This window comes from Papio anubis, chromosome 13 (assembly GCF_008728515.1).
Source record: "Papio anubis isolate 15944 chromosome 13, Panubis1.0, whole genome shotgun sequence".
In the NCBI taxonomy this organism is placed as follows: Eukaryota; Metazoa; Chordata; class Mammalia; order Primates; family Cercopithecidae; genus Papio; species Papio anubis.
Window position 1 is genome coordinate 94,121,488 of NC_044988.1, and position 24,126 is coordinate 94,145,613.

Genomic DNA, 24,126 nt, shown 5'->3' on the forward strand with positions numbered 1-24,126 from the left:
TACGTTCTCGGCTTTTTAATGACTTTATTTATTTATTTATTTATTTTAGACACAGTCTCACTCTGTCACCCAGGCTGGAGTGCAGTGGCCTGATCTTGGCTCACTGCAACCTCCGCCTCCCAGGTTCAAGCGATTCTCCTGCCTCAGCCTCCCGAGTGGATGGGACTACAGGCACGTGCCACCATGCCTGGCTTATTTTTTGTATTTTAGTAGAGACGGAGTTTCACCGTGTTAGCCGGGAAGGTCTCGATCTCCTGACCTCATGATCTACCCACCTCAGCTTCCCACAGTACTGGGATTACAGGTGTGAGCCACTGTGCCCAGCCTAATGACTTCATTTTTATTTTTTTATTTTATTTACTTTTTTTTTTTTTTGAGACAGAGTCTCACTCTGTTGCCCAGGCTGGAGTGCAGTGGCGTGATCTCGGCTCACTGCAAGCTCCACCTACCGGGGTTCACGCCCTTCTCCTGCTTCAGCCTCCGAAGTAGCTGGGACTACAGGCGCCTGCCACCACACCTGGCAAATTTTTTTATTTTTTATTTTTTTATTTTCAGTAGAGACAGGGTTTCACTGTGTTAGCTGGGATGGTCTTGACCCCCTGATCTCGTGATCCACCTGCCTTGGCCTCCCAAAGTGCTGGGATTACAGGCGTGAGCCACCGCACCCTGCCATGACTTCATTTTTAAAGTACTTGCGGCCAGGGAAGGTGGCTCACACCTGTAATCCCAGCACTTTGGGGGGCTGACGCAGGTGGGTCATGAGGTCAGGAGTTCAAGACCAGCCTGGACAAGATGGTGAAACCCCATCTCTACTAAAAAATACAAAAATTAGCTGGGTGGGGTGGCGGGCGCCTATAATCTCAGCTACTTTGGGCGGCTGACACAGGAGAATGGCGTGAACCCGGGAAGTGGAGTTTGCAGTGAGCCAAGATTGCGCCACTGCACTCTAGCCTAGCTGACAGAGTGAGACTCTGCCTCAAAAAATAAAGTGCTCACTCAGTCACTTGAGATAAAATGCTTGGGGTAGCTTTTCATCCTCAAACTTAATGTTTTTACTAGTTCATAGTGTTTGGAACAGTATGTGCCAATCACTAAGACTGCTTCAGAGTTTGCAATTTTGTATGTTTCATTGCCAAAGGCGGCTTAGTGGTTGCTGACTGTAGTATAAGTCAGCTTTCTGTAGCATAAGATTTGATTTTCTCATACTTACTCCACTTGTTATACATCACTGATTATTTGGGTTAAACTGGACTCATTTCAACCAGTTTGCCTTTGTTATTCAAATACATGATGAGAAACTTAATACTGTAATTTGACTTGAGCCATAAAACACATTTTAACATTAGCTTGTATTATATTTATTAAGCTTGTTTTTGTGGGGAAAAAACTTACTAAAACCTAGATAAGTCTAGATTAAGCCAGTTTAGGTGTATTTCGTATTTTAGTGATGGATCGTATCATAAAAATAGAGATAAGTTGGGAAGATATATTGATTATGCTGTTCTGTTGAGGGAAAGGTCATGTAATTAGAAATTTAAACTTTTGGTTATTGTGTTCACATCATACTACACAAGCATCATTTATAGTTTGGCTTTGAGAACTTTTCTGGTATTATGTTTACAGAAAATGTATGAAAGAAACAAGTTTTGATTATATTTTTATATTTGTAAAGTAAAAGTTTGGTTAAAATGATCACTGTTCTTTTTTTTTTATCATTTCAATTAAAAATATTTCAAAAAGAAAAACAAATACAAAAATCAGCCAGGCATGGTGGTGTGTACATGTAGTCACAGCTACTCAGGAAACTGAGGTGGGAGGATCACCTGAGCCCATGAGGTCAAGGCTGCAGTGAGCCATGACTATGCCACTGCACTGCAGCTTGGGCAAAAGAGTGAGACCCTGTCTCAAAAAAATTAAATTAAATAAACAAAAGTCACATGGAATTAACATAGGAGATGTTATTCCTTCCTAGTCAGAATCCCCAGAATATGCAGTATCAAAAACCACAGACAATTTAACACAACACACACTGCCCATCTCAGTCTTGATGCTCCCTATCACTTGGTAGGGCTGAACACGCTCATTTGAACCCCAAAATTGATACAAACTGAGATAAAATTTTATTTTGTCTAATTATTATTATTATTATTTTTTTTTTTTTTTGAGACAGAGTCTCGCTGTTGTTGCCCAGGCTGGAGTGCAATGGCATAATCTTGGCTCACCGCAACCTCCACCTCCCGGGTTCAAGCAATTTTCCTGCCTCAGCCTCCTGAGTAGCTGGGATTACAGACATGTGCCACCAGGCCCAGCTAATTTTGTATTTTCAGTAGAGACGGGGTTTCTCCGTATTGGTCAGGCTGGTCTCAAACTCCTGACCTCAGGTGATCCACCCGCCTGAGCCTCCCGAAGTGCTGGAATTACAGGCGTGAGCCACCGCGCCCGGCCTAAATATTTTTAGAATAATCAGATCCTTATATATTTCCTCAAAAAGAAAGATTAAAATACCATTAACTTCCCAGTATAGGAATTACTGGGAATATTACCTACATACACTAAGTACAAATTTTTTGGTTTGTTTTTTGTTTTTGAGATGGGGTCTTGCTCTGTGTCTCCTAGGCTGGAATACAGTGGTGTGATCATGGCTCAACTGCAGCCTCCTCCTTAAGCAATCCTCCCACCTCACCTTCTCAAGTAGCTGGGACCACAGGCACATGCCACCACACCTGGATAATTTTTAAATTTTCTTTGTAGAGATGGGGCTCCCTATGTTACCCAGGCTGGTCTCAAACTCCTGATCCTGGGTTCAAATGATCCTTCCACCTTGGCCTCCCAAAGTGCCGGAATTTCAGGCATGAGCTATCACGCCCTGCCAGTAAGTACAATTTTTTAGTCTTTTTTTTTTTTTGGTGACTCCTATTCTATACTGATGTATAAAATTATGTCTCAATGTCTGTTCATTCTCGTGGAATAGAGAGGTCTATAAATTGCCATATCTAGCTAGGAATTTTATGCAGAAATGTTTAATGAGCTGGTATTACTTAACCCAGAAAGAAGAATTCAACAATAATTTTTCTGAGACTATCAAGGACCCTTCTCAGAAAATGGGCATTAGCCATTTGCAATTGCTACTAGGTGCAGAAAAAGAGAATACGTTTGGGTACTAAGTGCTAAACTAGAGGTTTATAAAATGTCCTTTCAAATATTTCCTAATACACTGATAATATACAAGGACAAGAGCTATACTTACTTCTGTGTATCCCTAGAGCCTAGAGAACTGGGTGTGGAGCAGAGAGAACACTGAGTGCTTAACAAACTGAGTTATCAACTATTTAGCATGTTTTATGTGTAGTTGTCTGAAAGGTTACAGGGCATCTCAATGTCCTTCCTAATGTTCAAAAATGCTTCTAAGAAAGGACCATGGCCAGGTGTGGTGGTTCACGCCTGTAATCCTAGCACTTTGGGAGGCCGAGGCAGGCAGATCACAAGGTCAGGAGTTCAAGACCAGCCTGATCAATATGGTGAAACCCCGTCTCTACTAAAAACACAAAAATTAGCCAGGCGTGGTAGTGCATGCCTGTAGTCCCAGCTACTCGGGAGGCTGAGGCAGGACAATCACTTGAACCCAGGAGTCAGAAGTTGCAGTGAGCCGACATCATGGGAGTATCTGTATACACTGGATACTCCCATGCCCTATTTCTAACCATTATGAGTATGTGTCCCAGAATGGTGCATGCCACCACATTTAGGCAGAACTGGAAATTCAAATGATTATCTATGATGAAGACTCACATAGTCCTGAAAAGCATCATTTAATTAGACCTTGAAATGATACTCTCATATCTTAACCATAAGACTGTAAATGAAAATTAAACTGTACTACAAAGGTTATCAATTAAAATTTCTAAACTAAACAAAACGCTTCTTTGAAAGAAATTATTTCAAAACTATCAATATTTTAGAAGTGTTTGTGAGTATACAGTCGTCCATGTGCATAAGTGCAAATATAATTTTTTTTTTTTTTTTTTTTTGAGGTAGAGTTTTGCTCTTGTCACCCAGGCTGGAATGCAATGGCATGATCTTGGCTCACAGCAACTCCACCTCCCGGATTCAAGCAATTCTCCAGCCTCAGCCTCCCGAGTAGCTGGGACTACAGACACCCGCCACCGCGCCCGGCTGATTTTTGTATTTTTGGTAGAGACAGGGTTTCACTATGTTGGCCAAGCTGGTCTCGAACTCCTGATCCACCCGCCTCAGCCTCCCAAAGTGCTGGGATTACAGGCGTCAGCCACCGCGCCTAGCTTCAAAGTACAATTTTTATTTTTGTTGGTTTCATGGAGGGATGGAGAACAAAGCAAGGAGACTGGTATTAAACAGAAATTTTCAGCAAACCAACTTTCCATTAAACAGATAGATCCTGGCCATTGGATAATATCAGAAGATAGCATAACTAGAAAAGACAGAATGCCCTTCCTATAATTACAAATTAAAGTGAAATAAAGGCCGGGCGCGGTGGCTCAAGCCTGTAATCCCAGCACTTTGGGAGGCCGAGATGGGCGGATCACGAGGTCAGGAGATCGAGACCATCCTGGCTTAACACCATGAAACCCCATCTCTACTGGGGCAACAGCAAAAACTGTGGGCGAGGGCATGCCTGTAGGTCCCAGCTACTCGGGAGGCTGAGGCAGGAGAATGGCGTGAACCCGGGGAGGCATGGAGCTTGTAGTGAGCTGGAGATCCGCCACTGCACTCCAGCCCGGCGGCAGAGCTGGTGACCCGCCTCCAAAAAAAAAAAAAAAAAAAAAAAAAAAAGTGAAATAAAATCTGAGAGTCAATAAAGTAAGGCTTATCAATGACACCTTAAGTTATTCACTTAAAAGTGTACACACACATCCTTTTCTTACCACAGAATATTGGGTAACATTGAGAACTTACTAGTGCCTGGGTCAAGCTCTGCCAATTCATCCTGACAGAAACCTAAAGAGAAAACAATAGGAAAAAAATTACAATTTGTGAGTTACTTCAAGCTGACTCCAAATACGAAGTATCATACAGTGGGGGGGAAATCTATACTCAGAAGTCAATTTAGGTTTCAATCCTAGCTCTAATATTTAGCTACTACATATCCCTGTGATATGTAGGGATACAAAAACCGATAAAAGCACTTACCACAGAATTGTAATGAGGATTAAACAAGTTACCAAAATAAAATGCTTACCACAGGCCTTGCCACACAGTAGGAGCTCAATATACAACAGCACAAGTAATTATGAGTTATCATGGCAATGTCCGTTGGAATAAAAACTCACAGGAAAATTACAATTCATTTAATACCTGTCATAAATTCTGTTCAACACTGCTAATTCTCTCACAAAAGAAAGCAAAATATATAAAATATTAACTTACACAAATATCACTGTAATATCATGTAAATTTTTCACAAATGCTGAAGAATTTTACCTATACAAACAAATGGAAGCAATTTTCCCATTAGTAAGTATGCTATTCAGGTTGGAATAAATACCTCTCAAAGCACACTTCACATTTCATATGCTCGGACCCAGAAAGTATGAGCTACATTTGTCTAGCTGGTGTATAACTATCACACTGGAGAGAGAAATTAAGCACAAGGAATGGTAAACATAGTAGGTCCTCTATCCATCGTTGATGAAAGGTTTTGTTTTTCCTGGAATGGCTGCATACTTTCTCCTGTTTGCTTTCTACTCTTCCTCAGTTTAAATATTTCCTCAGAAAAGTTTTCTCTTGCCTCTTTCACCCTTGTCTCACACACAAGGTCAAATCCCTGGTTATAATTATCTCTAACACCTGTGCTTGCTTCCTCATAGCACTCATCAACAAGGAACTACTTGTTCAGTGTCTGACCACAATGAGACTGTTCCATGAGGGCAGGGATCCAACCTGCCTTGTTTTAACAGCTTTAACCCCATTACCTCTCACAAGCCTAGCACGTAGTAGCCGTTCAGTAAACAACTGTAGTATTTCACCAGTAAATTCAAAAATAATGGATCTTGATGCTGGGTGCAGTGGCTCATGCCTGTAATCCCAGCACTCTAGGAGGCCGAAACGAGTAGATGACTTGAGGCCAGGAGTTCAAGACCAGCCTGGCCAACCGGGTGAAACCCTGTCTCTACTAAAAATACAAAAACTAGCCAGGCATGATGGCACTTGGCTGTAATCCCAGCTAATTGGGAGGCTGAGGCAGGAGAATCTTTTGAGCCTGGGAGGTGGAGGCTGCAGTGAGCCGAGATTGCACCATTGTACTCCAGCCTGGGTGACAGAGTAAGACCCTGTCTCAAAAAATAAAACAAAAAAAGGGAGCAAAATTAGGACTAGAGGGGCATGAGAGTAACTTCTGTCAAAACTGGGCGACCAAAAGCCAAACCAAAAACTAGCAGTCATGGGGGAGAAATGAGATTCATGTAGCAGGCCAACTGCTTAAACACTTTGTTTTTGTTTGAGATGCAGTCTTGCTCTATCACCCAGCTAGAGCGCAGTGATGCGATCTCGGCTCACTGCAACCTCTGCGCCTCCTGGGTTCAAGTGATTCTCCTGCCTCAGTCTCCTGAGCAGCTGGGATCACAGGCACCTGCCCATGCCCAGCTAATTTTCGTATTTTTAGTAGAGATGAGTTTCATCCTGTTGGCCAGGCTGGTCTCAAACTCCTGACCTCAAGTGAGCTGACCATCTTCGCCTCCCAAAGTGTTGTGATTAGAGAAAGCCCAGCTTAAGCATCACAACTTTTAAAGTCCTTTGCAATTCTGGGCTGTTGTGACCACATCAAATATGCCGCATTCTTTCTTGCCTTTCTGTGATTCCTCCTCCTCCTCCACTTGGTAAAACAATTCATCTTTTAAGATTCAGTTCTAATATCACAACAATGAAATATGGAAAACAGAAGAGGCCTCACCAGCATTCACCAAACAATAAAGGAATAATTTAAATACCTGCCTCTTCCACTACATAGTGAGATCTTCAAGGCTAGGGCCTGTGCCTTATCCATCTGCAGAGCTGCTTCTGGCCAGAACAGTTCTGGGCACATTATGGAAGGTGCTGAAATGCGGGATCAACTAAACAGAACACACAACCCTGCCTCTAGATCACAGTCTAGGGAAGAAAGTCATAGAATCAGAAAATCTAAAGTCTAGTCTGAATAGTGTGTGTAAAGCCTAAATGAGGAGACTGGATCTGAAATACCAGAATTTAGAAGCTGCTTAAAGTGGCTGATCTCAGACCAGCTTTAAACCCCTCTACATAAAGGCAATGGGAATCAGAAAAGCCATGGAGAGATGCCAGGTGTCTTCGTATATTCAGACTGCTATAATAAAATACCATAAACTAAGTCTCACAGTTCTGGAGCCGTGAAGTCCAAGATCAAGGTGCTCGTAGATTTGGTGTCTAGTGAGAGCCCATTTTATGGTTCATAGATGGTACCTTACCACTGTTCTCACATGGTAGAATGAGCTCCTTAGGGTCTCTCTTATACTGGAACAATCACCTCTCAAAAGGCCCCTATGCTAATACCATCACCTTGGAGGTTAGGATTTCAATATGTGAATTCAGGGGGATCACACACATTCAGACCATAGCACCAGGCAATGAGAAACTAACTCCTCGTTATACATGGACTGAATGTTGAACATCGTGCCAGAAGTGAAACTGAGAATAAACTTCATTTCATGTAAATTGACTCAGAAACAGGACAAAAGTACAGGAAAGCAGGCTGGTACAATGGGAAGGTTAGAACTCTCCTAAGTTCTAACTCAAGCCACCTTTAGTTATATGACTTTAGGTAAGTCACTCCCTATTCTGTGCCTCAGACTACTTTGGACATTAAATGAAAGGACTGTACTAGAAGTCTCAAAAAAGGAACAAAGCCTAATGTACCTTCTGAAAGTACCCATTGTTGTGAACTCAAGTAACTGATCAAACAAAAATAGAGGGTGACTCAAAAACAAATAAAATACTAAGTAAAATATTTAAGATGGACATCTATTGCTTTTATCTGCCTAGCAACCACTCCCCCCTTATTCTGTTAATGGCACTCTGATTTTTCTTTGCAGACTTCTATTCAAAGGCCACATGATCCAAGCAGAATTGACCCTAACTTTGTTGTAAATTGGGATCAGCAACAGCACCTACCTTACAGGGATGTCAAAAGAATTAAATGACACCAGGTACAGTGGTGCATGCCTGTAATCCCAGCACTTTGGGAGGCTGAAGCAGGAGGATCGCTTGAGCCCAGGAGTTGGAGACTAGCCTGGACAACATGGTGAAACCCTATCTCTATCAAAAAAATACAAAAGTTAGCCAGGTGTGGTGGTGCATGCCTGTAATCCCACCTACTTGGGAGGCTGAGGTAGACGATCACCTGACCTTAGGAGGTCGAGGCTGCAGTGAGCCATGATCGTGCCACTACACTCCGGCCTGGGCAACAGAGTGAGACCCAGTCTCAAAAAATAATTGAACGAGACAGTGAATATAAAGGCTTTGCACAGTACTTGACAAAGTAAGAGCTCTATATATGTAAGCTGCTACTAACTAATCTCTAGGGTCCATCCAATTCAGTGCTGTATCTATGGAAGCAAAGTGTAGATTATAGGAGAGTTACTATTAAACCATTCATGGCATCATCCTCAAAGACCTGGGATGGAACCCTAACATCACTAATGTCACTTTGGTTACTTGCTGTGGTTCTTGAACTTTTTACATTTTCAGCCTGTAAACTGCTGGATGTGGTGATTCCAGATGTTTGCCACTTCCTGAAGAAAGAAGGCCTCTATATTTGCCTTAAAAAAATTCCTCCAAGGGTCACAAAGATCCTGATTATAGAATTCAGTAATTACATCTACATTCCCTCCACTTAGTCCTGAGACCACTGCTAATATGTTGTCTCCGGTTTTACAGATCATCACTAATGCAGGAGCCTTGAGGATATATGGAGAACAATGTTAATCTTACCTACAAACCACATACCTACTGACCACAAGGCAATGAAATGGCCACAGCTGGCTACTGTTGTCAAGCAGAGTTTTGCCCTGATTCTCAGCAACCACATCTAGCTGGCAAAATGATTGTTAGCTAGAACCCAAACCACTGCTAGATGTAACCCCAAATGTACATTAAATTGGATTTCTTCAATTAGATTCAACTCAAAGGCAATCAGAGTTGTTCAGTAGAAAGCAGACTCTTGGCCGGGCACCGTGGCTCATACCTGTAATCCCAACACTTTGGAAGGCCAAGGTGGGTGGATCACTTGAGGTCAGGAGTTTGAGACCAGCATGGCAAAAATGGTGAAACCCCATCTCTACCAAAAAAAAACACCAAAAATTAGCCTGGCGTGGCAGTGCACACCTGTAATCCCAGCTACTTAGGAGGCTGAGATAGGAAAATCACTTGAACACGGAGGCAGAGGTTGTAGTGAGCCAAGATTATGCCACTGCACTCCAGCCTGGGGGATAGAGCAAGACTCCTTCTCAAAAATAAAAACAAAAAAAAAGACACTGAGTGCGGTGGATCACCTGAGGTCAGGGGTTCAAGACCAGCCTGACCAACATGGTGAAACCCCATCTCTACTACAAATACAAAAATTAGGCAGGGCGCAGTGGCTCATGCCTGTAATTCCAGCACTTTGGGAGACAGAGGTAGGCAGATCACGAGGTTAGGAGTTCAAGAACAGCCTGGCCAACATAGTAAAACCCCGTTTCTACTAAAAATACAAAAATTAGTCAGGCATGGTGGCACACTTCTGTAGTCACAGCTACTCAGGAGGCTGAGGCAAGAGAAGCACTTTAACCCAGAAGGCAGAGGTTGCAGTGAGCGGAGATCGTGCCACTGCACTCCAGCCTGGGCAACAGAGCAAGACTCTGTCTCAAAACAAAACAAAATAAAAAGAAAGCAGGCTCTTAAGCTTCATAAATAAACAAACATACCCCCAAACCCACCTGTCTCACAGAACACAACATATTAAACAGATCAGGAAATATTCTGAGAAATCCAGGGTCTTTGGTTGGTGACTTAAATTGCTTTCCAAAGAAACAGACAGACAAGAAACAGATTGGTTCCTAAGATGACATCACCAAGTCAGTGTGCACACAGGCAATCTGAAATGTTACTGCAAAGGTTATATTCACTTGCCTCAGTTTAACTAGGAAGATAAATACATACTGAAAAGGACATGGGGCCAGGCACAATGGCTCACATCTATAATCCCAGCATTTTGGGAGGCCGAGGCAGGTGGATCACCTGAGGTCAGGAGTTCAAGACCACCCTGACCAACATGGTAAAACTCCATCCCTACTAAAAATACAAAAATTAGGCCGGGTGCAGTGGCTCATACCTGTAATCCCAGCACTTTGGGAGGCCGAGGTGGGAGGATCACAAGGTCAGGAGTTTGAGACCAGCTTGGCCAACAAAGTGAAACCTCTCTACTAAAAATACAAAAATTAGCCAGGCGTGGTGGCGCACACCTGTAGTCCTAGCTACTCGGCGGGGGAGGTGAGGCAAGAGAATCGCTTGAACCTGGGAAGCAGAGGTTGCAGTGAACCAAAATCACCCCACTGCACTCCAGCCCAGACGACAAAGCGAGACTCCATCTTAAAAATAATAATAATAATAATACAAAAATACAAAAATTAGCTGGGCTAATTTTGGTAGTGGCGGGTGCCTATAATCCCAGCTACTCAGGAGGCTGAGGCAGGAGAATTGCTTGAACTTGGGAGGCAGAGATTGCAGTGAGCCCAGATCACATCACTGTATTCCAGCCCGGACGACAAAGTGAGAGAGACTCCATCTAAAAAAAAAAAAAAAAATACAAAAATACAAAAATTAGCTGGGCTAATTTTGGTGGTGGCGGGTGCCTATAAGCCCAGCTACTCGGGAGGCAGGAGAATTGCTTGAACTTGGAAGGCAGAGGTTGCAGTGAGCCCAGATCACATCATTGCACTCCAGCCTGGACAACAGAGCTAGATTCCATTTCAAAAAAAAAAAAAAACCGGAGGCAGTGAGGGTATGTGTATGAGATAGAAGTAGATTCAAATCCCAGATTTGCTATTACCAAATTAACTACTCCAAACCCATGTCTTGAAATGAGGATAAAATAACCATCACATTCAATTGTTGCGAGATTTGGTGAATATATGTAAATCATCTACTTTATGGCAAGTTAATCAAGCAAATGGCTCTAAGTCTAGGAATCTTATTTCATACAAGAGAAAGTTCCAGTTGACAAGCTCTTCTTCAAATAGGCATTTTGTTTGCTTTTTAAACAAGGTCTTGCTTCTGTAGCCCAGGCTGCGGTGCAGTGGCACAATCATGGCTCACTGCAGCCTTGACCTCTAGGACCCAAGCAACCCTCCCACTTCAGCCTCCCAAGTAGCTGAGACTACGGGTGTGCACCACCACACATCTGACAAAAAGAAAATGACCACTGATCCCTCAAATTGTGACTGGCTATCATGAGATATTAAAAGGTCACTGATCTTTTTCCTTTTTGATATTTTGACTATCAAATTGTACATTTACCATGACAGTAACTTAAATAAACTTCTGAGTCTTACCAGTTAGCAAATTAAAGCGTGAAACACTAGCTAATTATAATCTATAATGTGTTAGTGTTACTAAAGCCATGTTTTAGTTTGACTGTAGGAAGACAGTATAGTGCAACAGAGACATGGACTCTGGTTAACACTCTGCCAGTTACTCAGTCTCTTTTGAAGCCTCAATAACCCATATGTAAGATTAAGGCCCTTAAAAGGTAAAATTCTACAATTCTAATCAAACATCTCTTTCTACAAAACAGAAGTTGTATGTATCCCACATGATTTGCCGACCACTTTATCTCTTGCTTTTCATAGCATCCTACCCAACAGTGTATACTCCATCCACACTGAAGTACATCATGGTTCCCAGAATTCAACATGCTCTTTGGCCTCAACTCTTTTACACGTGCTATTTTCTCTACCTGAGTCAACCTTTACTTACCACTGACATAAGGACTCAAGTCAGGTCTCCTCTAATTCCCCCCCTCCCTTTCCTGCAAACACTCAAGTCTGAGTTAGGCACTACAAACAACATGGCTGAACCTATAGCTTTTCCAGGACCTATGAGGAAGAAAAAGACTGGTTTCAAAATCCAAAAAACAAACACATCTGCAAATTTGAAATTCAAATGTTTTAATTAAATATGAGATAATATTATTTCACTTAGTCAACTGCAATTCAAGTCTTACACAAACGTGAGATACAGTGACACAGGGCTTGTAGGACTAAGAAAGCCAAAAGTCAAAACAGATCTTGAAATTGCTCTGATGAGTTCTGTGTGTCTCTTCTATGCTCCCACAGGCTCCTGTGCTTTACACACCACAACCACATCATGATCAGGACCACTAGAACCTGAATTCAGAGAACCCAAGGTTCTAGAGAAGTCTGTTTTCCAGGATCCCCAAGAAAAAGCTAAAAATCTTTACCCCAGTTTTCTACTGATATACAACAGTCATTCACTGGTCTTTCCTGGACCTAGTCAGTTGTATCAGTTTCCCATCTACCTTGTCTCCCCGATCATGATTTGGCATCCAATAAAACTCTGACTAAATAGGTCAGATCTAGTCTCAGCCCCAAAGATAACCCCAGCCCTAGGCCTGAGACATGACCCAGGAAAGGCTGCTCAATAAATGTTTGAAGAACTGTTTCTTTCACCAAAAGACAGTAATGGTAAGCCACAATGCCACTACAATGAATTTCTTGCCAAAATAACAAATTTCAAGAGAACAATTTCACTGTTCTCAACTTTTAAAGCCTAGATGAGCACTGTCCAATAGAAATTTCGACAATGATGAAAATGTCATATATCTACACTGTCCAATACAGTTGCCACTAGCTACATGAGGCCAATGAGTACCTGGAATGTGACTGGCATGAATGAGAAACTGAATTTTTAACTTTACTCTTAATTTAAATGGCCATATGAAACTGGTGGCTATGAAACAGTGAAAACCTAGAAGTTGTCCCTCTTTCTAAATTTGTCACACCACATATTTTTGACTGTGTTACAGCATAAAAAATAAATATATGGAAATGTTTATTTAGGCCAGTATTATTTACTAGCCAATTTATAGCTGTGTCAGCTGTTATCATCAGCCTGCAAATGCAGTCACTTACTCCTTCAAATATTAAGTATCTACCCATATTGTAACAGGCCAGAGGTCTGGAAAGTAGAGATGTGAATAAGACTGACTACAGAGAACTAATAGTATCTAGGAGTACAGAGCAGACAAAAATAACTGTACAGCCTGACAATGTAAATGCACTTAATGCTGCTAAGTTGTACACTTCAAATGGTTAAAACGGTAAATTTTATGCTATGTATATTTTATCACAATTTTTAAAAAGATTAAAGCCTACTGAAGAAAAAAGTTGAAACAATATTTTTGAAAAAATTAACACTATGGGACAGATGGACATGATACAACTGGGAAGCAGTAGAGAGTAGAAAGAGCATAAATTTTTATTTCGGAATAGGTTTGAGTCCTGGCACCATTACTTACTAATTGTGTTAGCTTAGGAAATGACTTCACCTCTCTGGGCCAATTTCCTCATCTGTAGATGGTTATGAGTACTCAATGATATGATGCACTTAGGTCAGTGAAAGTGCTCGGTAGCCATGATCGATATCAGGGAGAGGAGAAGCAGCAATCATGGAGCCAGGAGCACAGAGAGGAGATAGGAATTCACCAGGCAAACAGGGCTAACTGAGAAACATATTTAGAGGAAGCAGCATGTGAAAGCACTAAATAGAGAGAAAAAACAGAATGTCACTTGGTAATTTGACTTGACTGGAATCTCAGCAGAGCCGTATCATAAAGACCTTCAACTGCCATACATGAAGAGTTTTTGGTTTTTATTCTATAGGCAACAGTGACTGAAAATATATGTATACACCTAGGAAGTTTGTCAATAACAGCCCAACTCTGATTACTTCAATGCAGGGGCTCTAAAATTTCAACCAGAAAACTAAAAGCACAAGGAGTTGTAAAAAAATAAAAGAAGCCGGGCGCGGTGGCTCACGCCTGTAATCCCAGCACTTTGGATGGCCATGGCGGGCAGATCACCTGAGGTCCGGAGTTTGAGACCAGCCTGACTAACATGGAGAAACCCCGTCTCTACTAAAAATACAAAATTAGACGGGCATAGTGGCGCATGCCTGTAATCCCAGCTACTCGAGAGGCTGAAGCAGGAGAATTGCTTGAACTCGGGAGGTAGAAGTTGCGGTGAGCCGAGATCGCGCCACTGCACTCCAGTCTGGGCAAGAAGAGTGAAACTCCATCTCAAAAAATAAAAATAAAAAATAAAAGAGCAGCCAGGCACTGTGGCTCACACCTGTAATCTCAGCACTTTGGGAGGCCGAGGTGGGTGGATCACGAGGTCAGGAGATGGACACCGTCCTGGCTAATACAGTGAAACCCCGTCTCTAGTAAAAATACAAAAAATTAGCCGGGCATGGTGGTACGCGCCTGTAGTCCCAGCTACTCAGGAGGCTGAGGCAGGAGAATCGCTTGAACCCGGGAAGTGGAGGTTGCAGTGAGCTGAGATGGTGCCACTGCACTCCAGCCTGGGCCACAGAGCGAGACTCTGTCTCAAAAAAAAAATTTTTTTTAATAAATTAAAACTAAAAATAAAAGAGCTTTGTTGAGGTAGCCAAAATACACATGGCAAGCCATCCATGGCCCTCCCTTAGATTCTAGAAACTTCCCTATGGGGGAGCCCTTCCTCAACTCTATCTTCTAGTCTCCTGTTGGTACAATGAATGGCTCTGGCATGAGGCTGAGAAGGAATGCAGCTTTTTTTCGGTGGGGGAAGTAACAAACATGAACTACACAGCCTGCCTTACAGTCATATCTGCAGCCTGCAATCAGATCCAGACCTAGGCAGATATAGGAACATTTTTCTTGGACTGGCTGATTAAATTCACACCTGCCTCTTGCTTTTTTATCCAGTGAGTGGGATGCCACTTGGACTATTAGCTTTTGTTTCTCACAGGCAACCTGACAAACCATACTTCAAGAATAACAGAAAATGCTTTTCAATGCAGGAACATAGCACTACAAGTCCACATAGCAAAAGGTATCTGGCTCTAAGCTTCAAGTAGTATTTTCTTTTATCCACCTACAAAGGTCATGGTCACATTTTTAAAAGTGCAACAAAATCAATACCCTTTTCCTAATGTAATTTTCTTAACATGAAATCTTAGGGGGATACTATGCCCACGTATTTGCTCAGCTTAAATGCAGTATACAAGTGTCTATATTTCTATGGAAACATTAACAACTTCCATCTGAGCAACCTACATCACCTTTCATATAGTATATAGTTTTGCTGGCTTCTAGCTTTGCAATTACAGCCTTGAAACCAGACTGAAGGCAGAAAAGCCAGCCCAAGATTACGACATTTCAATTTTAAAACATTAAAAAAAAAAAATAAAGACAGTACACAGCTTTCAAGGCTGTAGCTACAGAATTAAAAGGTGAAAACAGTTTAGGAAGGCAATTCAATCTGATGAGTCAGAGGCCATTAGCGTTTCTATGGAATTATAGCACAGGTATTTCTCAGAAAACTGCATGTACTGATGATTCTCTGGCATTTTTCATTTACAATTTCTGGTTCTCTGGAGGAACAAAAGGGACTGTTAATAATCCTTCATTTAGCTTGGAGGTTAAGAAATTTCAAGGCCAGCCACAGTGGCTCATGCCCGTTAATCTCAGAACTCTGGGAGGCCAAGGCAGGAGGATCCCTTGAACTCAGGAATTGAAAACCAGCCTGGGCAACATAGTGAGATCTCTACAACAACAACAACAAAATGTCTGTCTTTTTCAATCAGCTGGGCACGGTGGCATGCACCTGTAGTCCCTGATACTTGGGAGGCTGAAGTGGGAGACCGCCTGAGCCTGGGAGGTTGAGGCCGCAGTGAGCCAGTATCACTGCACTCCAGCCTGGGTGACAGAGCAAGACCTTGTCTCAAAAAAAAAAAAAAAAAGAAAAAAGAAAATAAAATAAATTTCAAAATGCAAAATACTTAATACAGAAAAATATAAGAAAATGTATACAACAATCTGTCAGTTGCCATTTATTGAATCTATTACTATGCACCAGGCGTCAGCTTGACACTTTATATGAATTCTTACTGAAAAGTAGCTACAATTGTCTCCATTTTATAGACTTAAACTTATCATTGTACTCCATTACATGGAAAGAGCCACAGAAGTCAAAACAAGAGAACTTCTATTGAAAGCATCTTGACTAATAAAACCCTACCTTTTCATAGTACATGCTCTGCAACAGCCGGGTGGATGGGAATTTGGCATAATTTCAAAGAGCAACCCTGATGCTCCCATAACAGAAGGGCCTCAAAGTCCAAAAAGAATACCACACCTTACTTGATCCCATTTACAAGTCACCTCCTGAAAAATCCAAGATGCCGATGTCAGAAGCAGCTACTGAAGGAAGCGAAGATGTTTTTACTTGTTCATTGTCATTTTGAAGACTGATTTACTGACCAAGGAGTTTGTTTGGACATGGTCAGAGAGCTTTCAAAGTCATTTCAGAAAGTGCCCCACACCATCCTCAACAGATGGTTTGATGGAAGAGAAGCAGCCAGCTCTGCTCAGGAAATCCATTAGTAAGGTGCAGATACAATCAAAGAGATGTCCCCCCATGTGGCAGAATGTACCTTTTTCCTTATTTTCTTTAAAATCTCCATATAAAAATGGAAGATGGATGCATGAGGGCCTAGAAAATGTTTATCCCTCTGGATCAATCCTAGGAATCTATTCTAAGAATCAGAAATAAAGAAAATAGTACAAAACTCGAGGCCATCTAAAAATTCAAACACAGGAAAATGATTAAATGATGGTACACTTATTCAATGGAATATTTGCAAACACTATAAATGTTTTCCAAGAGTTTACAAAGGGCAAATACCATATTAAAAATATAACGTAAAACTGTATTCCTGGAATGAGCTCAGGTATATTCCAATACATATATGCATTAAAAAAAAAAAAAAACACTTTGGTCTAATTTCTCTTAGTGATTATCTCTAAGTATAACTAATTTTTCCTCCTCCATTCTACTTTTCTGATTAAAATATATTGTTTTTATAAACAGAAACATACATTTAAAAAATCCTGGCAGGGCACAGTGGCTCACACCTGTAATCCCAGCACTTTGGGAGGCCGAGGCAGGCAGATCACCTGAGGTCAGGAGTTCAAGACCAGCCTGACCAACATGGAGAAATCCCATCTCTACTAAAAATACAAAATTAGCCGGGCGTAGTGGCGCATGCCTGTAATCCCAGCTACTCGGGAGGCTGAGGCAGGAGAATCGCTTGAACCCGGGAGGCAGAGGTTGCAATGAGCCGAGATCGTGCCATGGCACTCCAGCCTGGGCAACAAGAGTAAATCTCTGTCTAAAAAAAAAAAATTATAAGAAACAGGCCGGGTGCGGTCGCTCACGCCTGTAACCCTTGCTTTGGGAGGCTAAGGCGGGCGGATCACCTGAAGTCAAGAGTTCAAGACCAGCCTGGCCAACATGGGAAACCCCGTCTCTACTAAAAAATACAAAAATTAGCCGGGCATGGTGGTGCGTGCCTATACAATTCTCCCTGCCTACTCGAGAGGCTGAGGCAGGGAGAACTGCTTGAACCTGGGAGGCGGAGGTTGCAGTAAGCCGAGATCACGCCACTGCACTCTAGCTTGGGCGACAGAGCAAGATTCCGTCTCAAAAAAAAAAAAAAAAATCCTAAGAACAAAATGATTTGGCTAAACTGTCTATAATCAATAGCTTCAACTGAAGGGGAAAAAAAAAAACTACCAGACATTCTCTAAATGACTTTTAAATTACTACCTTATTAGAAACACGATTCTGGGCACTAATCTTTCTTACATACTAGTTATGAATGCTTAAAGCTCAGTACTACCTCCCATGTCCCAGTTTCAGAAATCCATCGTGTGGTAACAAAGAGATACAACATCTTTAACCTTTCATCCCAGGATCTTTCAAATCTGAAGTAAAGCTAGTTAATCATACCTATGAAATAGTTCTGGGCCAGGCACAGTGGCTCACACCTGTAATCCCAGCACTTTGTGAGGCCCAGGTAGGTGGATCACCTGAGGTCAGGAGTTCGAGACCAGCCTGGTCACCATGGTGAACCCCATCTCTACCAAAAATACAAAACTTAGCCAGGCGTGGTGGCAGGCACCTATAATCCCAGCTACTCGGTAGGCTGAGACAGGAGAATCACTTAAACCCAGGAGGCAGAGATTGCAGTGAGCCAAGACTGCACCACTGCACTCCAGCCTGGGTGGCAGAGCGAGACTCCGTCTAAAAAAAGGAAAAAGAAAAAAACAAAATTCCAAAAGTAATTTTTAAAAACTATTCAAACCTGGTGAATTAAGACAAGATCAACAACCAAGATTTTTACAGCTCTACATAAATACAAAAGATACTCTACAAAACAGGACTAAGGAAGAAAAAACTCCTGCTTTTTCTTAGATGCTAAACTTTCCTATATTCTAAAATCAAATTCAACAAATATTTACCTAGTGTTTTCCATGTATAGGCTGCTATCCCAGATTACATTAGAAAAATAGATGAGTAAAGCTGGCTACCCCTAGATTCTTACAATCTAACATAGAAAATAGAAAACTGACTGGATACAAGGACTTTTGAAGTAAATGCCCTAATGGAGACATTAACAGCAGTGGTCAAACACTGTTTATTTCTTCTTAGGGAAAACTAGAAAAAAGTTAATGAAAAAATAACACTTGAATCAGACTAGTAAGGGAGGAAAGAAAGAATGTAAATACAGACACATTATCAATAATACTCAGCCATATATATCTTTTGGATGTCCTTCCACTGCTGGCAACTATTTCCCCTAGAAGCAGTCATATCCTTACAGATGACTATACAGACCTTGTCTGATTTTTTTTTTTTTTTTTTTGAGACAGAGTTTCACTTTGTCACCTAGGCTGCAGTGCAATGGCACAATTATGGCTTGCTGCAGCCTCGACCTCCCAGGCTCGAGGGATCAACCCAACCCACCTCAGCCTCTCAAGTAGCTGGGACTACAATCATGTGCCACCATGTCCAGCCTGACATGTTCTTTACTAAATGTCATCACGGGCAAGAAAGGCCTATCCCAGCACATACACGACCTTCTCATTCTGGGTTGGATGGTCTCATCCACATACTTTCACTTACACTTCCCAACTGATGATTCCCCTTCTCCCCCAAAACTTTCAATTCTGGGTAAGACTCTTCTCCTGAACCACAGACCCATCTATCCAAATGTCTATTGTCAATATCTACCAGGATAAATAATCCATAGGCTCCATCAATTTCAACATGTCAAACTGAACCTATTATTTTCTCTTTGAATCCTCTTTCTCCTGTGTTCTTCACTCAGGTTCCAGGTACCACCAATTCTCATCCCCCAAGCCAGAGATCCCCAGACTCCTCCCGGGCTCCCACTTTACCACCCTTCCCAACACTCCACCCCAATTTATACAGTCAATCACCAGGACATTTTCATTCTCTCTCAAATATCCCTAGATCAAGCTCAAGTCATCTAATCACCCTATAATCCTAGACTATTATGACTGCTCCTCTCTCTTCCTGGAATTTAATTTCCTAATCCACTCAAAAATCCTGTTTGATCCCCCTTTTCAGCTTTTTAGCATACATTAATAGCATTAAATTACAGAAATAAACAAATCCAACATTTGAAAAGCTACTTCTTGCAACCTTATTTCCTCAAAACACCCCAAATCTTGAAAAGGATAACACCTAAATTCCTATTTGCAAACTCTAACTCTTTATACAGAGATGCAAATACACCAACTTTGATGTTAAAGCAAGTAAGATATCAATAAAGTGATACACTAAGCAAGATGCCTCGCTCCAGTATTAATAAGCTATTTGTATAAGGCTAAGTGATCTACTCCCTCTGTACTTAGATTTTCTCTTCAGGAAAGGATCAATTTTCTTAGGATCATTTTTCAGCTCTAAAGTCCACGAGTTTATCAAAAGTTGCAGTCGTGTATAACAGTGGGTACAAATCATACAATGCTAACACTTGAGGAACCCTTAAGGGGTTATCAAGATTCTTAGTTTTTAAAAAACTAGAAGGAGATAAACTATAAATCATTCCTAATTTCTTCCAGCCCAATGTAGCCCCCATTTTATAGAAGGGAGAAACTGTGTAAAGGGAATAACATTTGTAGCATTGGTATGATTTAAACACTAATTGTGGTCCCATAGGCTTCAGCATTTCCCGATCTAAAAATGGGAACAAAAGAATTTACTTAACAGGGCTGTTGTAAATATAAGCACTCAAAATAGTACTTAACATATAGCAAATGTTCAATAAGAGTTACCCATTATGGTGGCTCACGCCTGTAATCCCAGCACTTTGGGAGGCCGAGGTGGGCAGATCACCTGAGGTAGGGAGTTTGAGACCAGCCTGACCAAAATGGAGAAACCCCATCTCTACTAAAAATACAAAATTAGCCAGGCATGGTGGCTCATGCCTGTAATCCCAGCTACTCAGGAGGCTAAGGCAGGAGAATCACTTGAACTCGGGAGGCGGAGGCTGCAGTGAGCCAAGATCGCAGCACTGCACTCCAGCCTGGGTAACAAGAGTGAAACTCCATCTCAAAAAAAAAAAAAAAAAAAAGAGTTACCCATTATTATAATTGGAAACCAAAACACAAATATAAACAGACTCAGAAAAGACTTTTTAATTTAAAAAATCTAAACCACTTTGCAGCAGCTCTAGGGAAAGTGTTCCATTCTGCACACACTTAGGCAATAGGACCTTTTATTAAGTGCTATTACTGAGAAGTCGGCTTCGTCATGAGGTTGCAGTATTCACATGAAAATTGACCTCTGGGTCAACCATTCAGATCTCAGATCACCCAATCAATAAAATAAATAGGGTTTTGTTGCTTTTTTTTTTTTTTTTTTTTTTGAGACAGGTCTCGCTATGTTGCCCAGGCTGTAGTGCAGTGGCCATTCACAGACCACAGATCATAGAAATGCGCTCCAAGCCGAGAATTTGCTGATGGCACAAGCCTGTAATCCCAGCACTTTGGGAGGCCGGAGCGGGCGGATCATGAGGTCAGGAGATCAGAGACCATCCTGGCTAGCTAGCACGGTGAAACCCCGTCTCTACCAAAAATGCAAAAAACTAGCCGAGGCCGAGTGTGAGGCGCCTGTGATCCAGCTACCGAGGAGGCTGGTGGGAGAATGGCGTAAACCCGGGAGGCGGAGCTTGCAGTGAGCCGAGATCGCGCCACTGCACTCCAGCCTGGGTGACACAGCCAGACTCTGTCTCAAAAAAAAAAAAAATAATAATAATAATAATGCACTCCAGCCTCGAACTTCTGACTCATGCAAGCCTCCTGCCTCAGCCTCCCTAGTAGCTGGAACTATAGATGCACACCATCACACCAGCTTGTTAAAGCACTACAGATACTAGTATACCCTGCTCCACTAAAATCGCACTCTTACATAATGCATGTTTCTTTACAGTTTTTGATACCTATTATAAGTTCAACGGGTTTAGAAGTTCCTCTTCTAGCATTAACATACATTAGCACAAACATAATGTTAGAATTGCATCCCCTTCCCTACAGCTCAACTGGACTTCCAGAGTAAGAGATGATTATTTGGTATATAGCTGTTCTGAGTTTAACAATCTTCTCTCTGAATATGCCTCACATTCCTGAATAAGTCACAGTGACCACACTATTCAAAAAGTAAATACTAAGGATATCAAATGAGAAGAACACATTTGTAAGGTCAGCAAGGCAAACTTTAATACAAGCTGACCTGGAAATTGAGACTGTATAGACACATTGGTTACTTTCAGTCCCTACCATGTTAAGGCTCTCATGTTTCTAGTTTATATTATTCACTCTTCATCTTGTATCAAATAGTATTTAAGAGGCTAATGCTATTTTGTTTTGTTTCCTAAAAGGCATTAAGGATCAAAAGTCTCTCCCATTCCACATGGAGTTCTGCTTCCATGTCACATGCCCAGGGCCAGCATTTTTAAGCAAGCGTCTCTTTGCTTCTTTGCCTCCCCATTGGCAAGGATTTGTCCTAAACCTCACAACAGCATCTTTCCCAACATCACAAATTGGCTTTGGACTTTGCTCTTCTCCTTAGAAATACATAAAGGCAACTTTAAAAAAAATAAACAAATAAATAAAAATCATGACCAGTTAAGAAAAAAAAAGTCAAGATTTTTAAACAAGCAATTTTCAAAGACCATACTTGTCTCCATGGCTAAAAATGAAGTCTGGCTTTAATTCTTGCATCTACCATTAAAACACGTTCTCCTAAATACTAGACTCCTTAAGGTACAAATGGCCCTTTGTATCTTCTACCAGAAGCTAGTGCTGAGATTCCAAGAGTGCAAGCCTTGGATCAGACACATTTGGGTCTGAGTCCCATCTCTCCCACTTATGGGGCCAAGTCACTTAACTCGCTCTCCCATCTGCAAAATAAAAATGTTACTCTTCTTATGAGGTTGCTGCATGTAATTATCACACAGTGAGCACACAACAAATTTCAGCTCAAGAAAAAAGGAAAGGCAAACCATTAACCACAAAATTTTCAGAGAAAGACACTAGCCAAACCCAAGTACTAATTAGGCTAATACCGCACATCAATAGAATTGTTAAATCACAACTCAGCAAATAAATTAGTTGAGACAAAACTTTCTAACAAGAACATAAACAGTTCAATATATGCTCTAAGGAGGAGAAAAAAATTAAGTTTTTATGTGTATGATTTACAATTTAAGTGGTAAAAATTCTTCTAGATAGAGCACTTATGAGTTTGATAATATCATTCCAAACTCCTCGCTGGAAGTCCTTCTTACTTCATTACTTCATACCAAGGCATGCTGACAAACCTCCTTGCCCTGAGCTAAGCTCTGGATTGAGACCCTGGATTCAAAGTGTCACAGAACAAGAATTACATATTCTAGCTTATACCAAGTATCAGAAAAATTTTACTAAAATATCAATTAAACCAAGTGTGGTGTGCCATACACTACACGAATCTGGTGCCTGGGATCAAAAATCTATTAGAAATAGGTTTCACAAGATGATTTATCAAGAAACCACAGTAAATGTTCAGAGATATGGCTAGCATAGACAAAGTACAATAAATTAGAAATAGGAAAATTTTTCTTTCAAAGTACAAAGTGTTTCCATGAAGAATTTTAAGGATGCTAATTAAAATAATTCGGAACTGAATTTTTTTCTTTTAGTAACCAGTGGAACAATTTTTTTAAACAACAGGATTACAAAATTCCTCCTTTTGTATTTGAAGCTATTGTCACAATACAAAATTAAATAAGACAAAAGGGCGGGGTGGCTCACCCCTGTAATCCCAACACTTTGGGAGGCCAAAGTGGGCGGATCACTTGGTCAGGAGCCCAAGACCAGCCTGGCCAACATGGTGAAACCCCATCTCTACTAAAAATACAAAAATTAGCTGTACTTGGTGGCATGCACCTGTAATCCCAGCTACTCAGGCTCCTGAGGCATGAGAATGGCTTGAACTCAGGAGGCAGAGGTTGCAATTAGCCAAGATCACACCACTGCACTCCAGCCTGGGCAACAGAGCAAGACTCTATCTCAAAAAAAAAAAATTAAAGAAAAAAATTACGATAGGTTTTTTCTTATTCAGAAAGTTTTAAAGATAAAATCAAATTAAAATTAAACAATTTTTTTAAAGGATAAAAGTTTTCAAATTCAAGTTATAATCTAAGCTTCAATTATGGTAAAGTGACATCAGCTACCTATTGTTTCCAATAGAACATAACAAAATAAAATGGTAATTAAACATAATTATTGTTAATATAAATTACAAAACTACAACAGGCAATAAAAATCAAAGAAATTGCCCTTTAATGCACTTTAGATAACATCTGTTTCAAAAACCGCTGGCAATATCTTTTCTCAAGCTCACTTTTCCAACATTATCTAATGAGGAGGCAAAGGAACGTTTACGATGTCTTTACAGTTATCTCAATAAATCA

At 41.1% G+C, this 24,126-nt stretch overlaps 1 protein-coding gene across 2 annotated transcripts in view; it reads right to left on the reverse strand.

Moving 5' to 3' along the window:
- Positions 1-24,126, reverse strand: part of NR6A1 (nuclear receptor subfamily 6 group A member 1) — a 259,222-nt gene that overhangs the window by 216,828 nt on the left and 18,268 nt on the right. For both annotated transcript variants that reach the window (XM_031654501.1, XM_031654502.1), the window contains exon 2: positions 4,933-4,974. In XM_031654501.1, coding sequence (XP_031510361.1) covers positions 4,933-4,974 — 42 coding nt within the window. The remainder of the gene's footprint in view (positions 1-4,932; positions 4,975-24,126) is intronic.